A 6,000-nucleotide genomic window follows, 5' to 3' on the forward strand; every position below is an offset into this window, starting at 1 on the left:
GACACCAGTCCATCCAGTTCAACCTGAGTGAGTGTCTACAGTTGTCCCTATCCCTGTACATTGCACACTCACATCAGTCCCTACCCTCAAGGAGCCCACAATCCAAAGTCCCCATTCATATACTAGGGCCAATTTTGGACAGAAGCCAATTAACCTACCTGCATGTCTTTTGGAGTGTGGGAGGAAACCGGAGTACCCAGAGGAAACCCACGCAGGCACAGGGAGAACATACAAACTCCAGGCAGGTAGTGTCATGGGTTGGGATTTGAACCAGCAACCCTTTTTACTGCTAGGTGAGAGTGCTAACCACTACACCACTGCACCGCCCGTAGTGTTTTACTGTGCGTTTAAAGAAAAAAAAACTGTGCGTTTAAAGAAAAAAAAAAGTGTAAAACGTGAAATGCATGAAAAATGCATACCAAAACGCATAATAAAAGCTGGCAAAATGCACTGAAAAACATGCCTGAAAAACACATCAAGTGCAGCTGCATAGATGTGAACCTAGACTAAGTTCTAGACAGGACTTGTAGTTCTCAGTGGTACAAAAGTACATAAATCAACCCACTTATGGTCCACTGACACTTCCTACAGCTTTTTAACTGAAAGGGCTCCTTTCGTGTACTGAGCCCGCTCTGCTCAGCGGGGGGGGTCGATCCCCGCTGAGCAGGAAGATGATAGGTCCGTCTCTGCACACTGTTTAGGTCCGTTCAGGTCCGCCTAAAAAACTGACAGGCAGACCTGAACGGATTGTTTTCGTGTGAAAGAGGCCTATATCTTATTTCAGATACAGAGCTTTAGGAAGAGCCGGCAGGAGCCTGACACTGCACCTGCCATCCACTAATTGCGACCGCTGCTGTCCACCCGCAATCGCGTGCATGAGAGCCAGAGCAGGGATTTGTGTGTGTAAACACAAATCCATGTTCTGTCAAGGGAGAGGTGAAAGATCATTTGTTTCTAGTAAGTAGGAACAGCGATATGTCTCCTCCTCCAGTCAGTCACATCCCTATACAGTAAGAAACACTAACAACTAGGGAACACATTTAACCCCTTGATCGCCTCCTATTCCCTACCAGTAATATTTACACAGTAATCAGTGCTTTTTTATAGCACTGATCGCTGTATAAGTGTCAATGGTCCCAAAAATTTTTCAAAAGTGTCTGTCCGCCGCAATGTCGCAATTTTCTAAATTGGCACTCTCTTTTTGTTTATAGTGAACAAAAATAAAAACCGCAGAGGTGATCAAATACCACCAAAAGAAAGCACTATTTGTGGAAAAAAAAAGGATGCTAATTTTGTTTGGGTATAGCATTGCATGACCACGCAATTACCAGTTAAAGTGACGCAGTTCCCAATTGTAAAAAGTGCTCTGGCCAGGAAGGGAGTAAAATTTTCTGGGGTTGAAGTGGTTAATGGCATCCCAGTCTTAGTCTGTAGGGTTCAATACCATTTGTAACTATAACAGATTCAACTCTTCTGGGGAGGTGTTCACAAGGTTTAGGAGTGTGTCTATGGGAATGTTTAACCATTTTTAAAGAAGCATATTTGTGAGGTCAGGCACTGATGTGGATGAGTAGGCCTGGCTCGTAGTCTCCGCTCTAATTCATCCCAAAGGTGCTCTGTTGGGTTGAGGTCAGGACTCTGTGCAGGCCAGTCAAGTTCCTCCACCCAACTCGCTCATCCATGTCTTTATGGATCTTGTTTTGTGCACCGGTGCGCAGTCATATTGAAACAGGAAGGGGCCATACCCAAACTGTTCCCATAAAGTTGGGGGCATGAAATTGTTCAAAATGTCTTGGTATGCTAACACCTTAAGAATTCCCCTGGAACGAAGGGGCCAAGTCCAACCCCTGAATAACAACCCTACACCATAATCCCCCCTCAACCAAATGATGAGCGAGTTTGGGGTGGAGGAACATGACTGGCCTGACCTCAACCCGCTAGAACACTTTTGGGATAAATTAGAGCAGAGACTGCGAGCCAGGCCTGCTTGTCCAACATCAGTGCCTGACCTCAAAATTGCGCTTCTGGAAAAATGGTCAAATATTCCCAAATCTTGTGGATAGTCTTCTCAGAGGAGTTGAAATTTTTATAGCTGCAAAGGGTGGGCCAACTCAATATTGAACCTATGGACTAAAGCCTCGTACACAAGCTTAGATTTTCGGATGACCGAATGTCCGTTTTTTGTGCCATGTTAGTCTTATGTTGAAAATAAACAGATTACTCACAATGCGCAAATCTTCGTATGACAAAATACAACGTCAGAAGTGACGTAATGTGTTGAATACTTTTGTATGTATTCTTTTGTTTCTGAGAATGCGTAGTGTTGCTCTTACAATTTTTTTCGTACCATGTATATACAGTATATTCATATGCCTGCAACATTCCCTGTATTTATGCTTTGGACCATTTTATACCTCTTGTGCCCACTTCCTCCTACCTTTAAGGCTTATTAGCTTTAGAGGAGGGTGCTTTGCAAGGTAGATATAGTTGAATGGTTTAATTCCACTTTAACACAACCAGAAGCTAAATCCAAACAATATACAGTAAGCGGTCTGGGGAAGGAATAGATGAAAAAGTTGATTTTCCCAATCTTCACCGGCAGCTTTCAACCATACTTTGCTAGCAGTTCAATTCTAGGTGTACACATCCAGTGTGCGAACTGTAGGTACAAAATTCTACCGACAGTAATACACCATAGAGGAAGCATGATAACAGGAACTAGCTGGGTCGCTCTGTCAGGAAAAATGACTAAGGCTGGATTCACACCATTAATTAATTAATTAATAGCAGCAAATTTTGACCTGCTCTCTATGAAGCCGGTTCATATATATCCGGAGCGGCTGCAGTGCGATTTGCACAAGAACGCTGTACGTCTTTTGATAATTTCAGGTCTGAATTCAGCCAAAAGTTCGGCCTGAAATGGTGAACCAGGACTCACCCGACCTCTGCTGTGAACCGCATGCAGCTCATATGTGAACCCAGCCTGAATCTTTTTATTATATCCATAAATACAATGCTTACAAAAATCAATATGATGTATAAGCAGCTGTGTGCTGTACTGGGAAGCCCTGTCCCCCTAGGTCAGTGTCTGTGATGGCTATACAGAAATCCAGCCATGCTTATGCAACAAACATTGTATGTACTAAATATTTTTTTTTTTTATTCTTTGTTTTTTTTGGAACAGTTGAAGAAGTATCATGAAGAGTATGAAAAACAATCATCCCTTTTGGAGGAGGCTACTTCAGACTGCGTTATAGAACTGTACAGTATTGCTGATGATGTGGACAAGTTCCATAGGAATGCAGTCATCGCCAATGTTGTAGGAAGTGCGGTTGGGATTGCCGGTGGTATCACCACTCTGATAGGGGTAGCTCTGGCTCCGCTGACACTTGGCGCATCTCTGTTTGCTAGCACTCTTGGAATTGTTGCTGCAACAGCTGGAGGAGTGACTGGAGTATCTGCTTCTGTGGCTGATTCTATTAACACCAAAAAGAAATGTGAGACAGTAATTGAGAAGGTAAACGAAATTGACAACATGATAAATGCGGTACAAAAAATTTCTACAAATATCAGTGACACAATTGAAGTGATCAAGACTGTACCCTTAGCAGAACAAGCCACTGATATAGCCAGAATGGGGGGTAGAGGAGTGTTTGCTGTGGTGGAAGCAGGCAGATTGGTTCATCTGGGGAAGATATCAGCAGCTGCAGCTCATGGGGCTAAGTTAGCAACACAGGGAGCTCGAACAATTCGAGCCATTTCTGGAGTATTTGCAGCATTGTTTGTGTTCATTGATGCTGCTTATGTTATAAAAGGAACAGCAGAGCTACAAGAAGGTGCCAAAACCGAGACAGCAGAACAAATAAGGGAGATTGCTTTTAGCTTGCTGGGAACAAGACATGACATGCGAGAAAATAATAAAAACCTGCTTGCCGAAATTATGGGACTTATCTCAGAAGTTAGTGATGAGTAGAATGCATACCTATATATACAGTGGGGGTTATTTACTAAAGGAAAATCCACTTTGCACTCCAAGTGCACATGGAAGTAAAGTCACTGTAGATCTGAGGGGGACATGCAAGGAAAATAAAAAACAGCATTTTAGCTTGCACATGATTGGATGATAAAATCAGCAGAGCTTCCACTAATTTCAGATCTACCGCTTACATTTAGAGCGACTGCACTTTCAATGCAAAGTGGATTTGCCTTTTGTAAATAACCCCCAGTATGTATATTATATATGTATATTTATCAGCCATTCCTAACCAGTGGCTTGCAAACCATAATGTTGCTTACAAAATTTGATTGGCTTCTATTTGTTTGAATGTTTACTTAAAGCATATCTATGGTCAAAGTGTAAAATCATGTATTGTATTTTAATTATTTTGAGCCTACTGCTGTTCATCTGAATGATCTTGAAGTTTGCAAACTTACTTTGTAAAGATCCCTACATATTTACTGCCTTGAATTCTGTGACAGGTAGTCACTATGCCCTGTAAGTAGGCACTGATGTGTCCAGGGCCAGTGCTACCACTAGACAAACTAGGCAGTCGCCTAGGGAGCACTGTTGCCTAGGGCGCCCAGCCACCATTGTTCCTACTCTCTTCTCTCTGCAGCAAGCTACTAAGTCTCAGCATCAGCATGCAGCCACTGCTCCATTCGCACATAGTGTCAGAGGCGCAGGCGGCAGCAGAGGACTGTGTCTGTGTCCCAACTCCCGAATGCATGGAAGCAAGCAAACATTCATTGATTGGCACTGGTAGGCTGCATTGATGGCCACTGGTAGGTTGCATTGATGGCCACTGGTAGGTTGCATTGATGGGCACTGGTAGGTTGCATTGATTGCCGCTGGTAGGCTGCATTGATGGGCACAGGTGAGGTTGCATTTGATGGGTGCTGGTGAGCTGCATTTGAAGGGCGTTTCATTAAAAGGTAGGGTATACATGGGCAGGGCAAAGGTGTGTCACACATTTCACAGAGCCTGCCTTCTGAACTACAGAGGTGCTGAGAAGAGGAGTTTCAGGAGGCAGAGTCAGTACAGGAATCACTGCTTGCAGGCAGCAAGGTACCATAGGACATGTAGTCCTTAGAGATTGAATGTAAAGAGAAGAGGCTGCAAAGCATGCTGGGAATCCAGGAAGTTGTGGAAAGAGGGCAGCAGACAGGCAGAACTCGCAAAATGAAAGGAGTTTTTTCAACTAAGCTTCTATTGGATTGTCAAAAATAACTATTGTTTGTGTTGGTATTAATATTCTGATGTTATAAAATAAAAGTGTATGCTGTGACCATAAATTTCCTTTAATTTTACACTTTTCGTAATCATTAAAATCTCAAAATGAGTGTCATTATTATTATTGTTATTGAAGCTTTCTAGTATTATTATTATTATACACGATTTATATAGCGCCAACAGTTTACACAGCGCTTTACAATGTATAGGGGGGACAACACAATTACAGTACAATACAAAAGGTACAAGAGGGCCCTGCTTGTAGAGCTTACATTCTAAATATATATATATATATATATATATATATATATATATATATATATATATATATATACATTATTATACACGATTTATATAGCGCCAACAGTTTACGCAGCGCTTTACAATGTATAGGGGGGATAACACAATTACAGTACAATACAAAAGGTACAAGAGGGCCCTGCTCGTAGAGCTAACATTCTAAAGGGAGAGGGTGGTGATACAAAAGCATCACTTGTCTTGAAGATTTATTTCTCTTGAATCCATACACAGAAATCTTGTAAAAATTTATATTGTATTGAAAATTTTGGAATAATAGTTAGATATTAATACCTATTGGTTCAAAGAATTCCACAGACCAACAATCAATAAATAAACATGTCCCTTTTTTAATTTTTTATGACTCTTTTGCAGTTTGTTTTTGGCACATTGTTAGCCAATCTACCCAAAAGAGATTTCACATTTTTGAATGGAGTGAGGTTGTTTGGGATCCAAATAAGATATCGTCACAC

The 6,000-nt window shown here is 41.7% G+C and overlaps 1 protein-coding gene across 1 annotated transcript in view; it reads left to right on the plus strand.

The window, feature by feature from the left end:
• LOC143988770 (apolipoprotein L6-like) overlaps nt 1–5,345 on the plus strand; it is a 74,208-nt gene extending 68,863 nt beyond the window's left edge. The window contains exon 13 of the mRNA XM_077488604.1: nt 3,185–5,345. Within this exon, the coding sequence (XP_077344730.1) occupies nt 3,185–3,973 (789 nt within the window). The 3' untranslated portion in view covers nt 3,974–5,345. The remainder of the gene's footprint in view (nt 1–3,184) is intronic.
• The last annotated feature ends 655 nt before the right edge of the window (nt 5,346–6,000 follow it).

Source organism: Lithobates pipiens, unplaced genomic scaffold (assembly GCF_037356315.1).
Source record: "Lithobates pipiens isolate NorthernLeopardFrog02 unplaced genomic scaffold, aLitPip1_a1.2 Scaffold_18, whole genome shotgun sequence".
Lineage (NCBI taxonomy): Eukaryota > Metazoa > Chordata > Amphibia > Anura > Ranidae > Lithobates > Lithobates pipiens.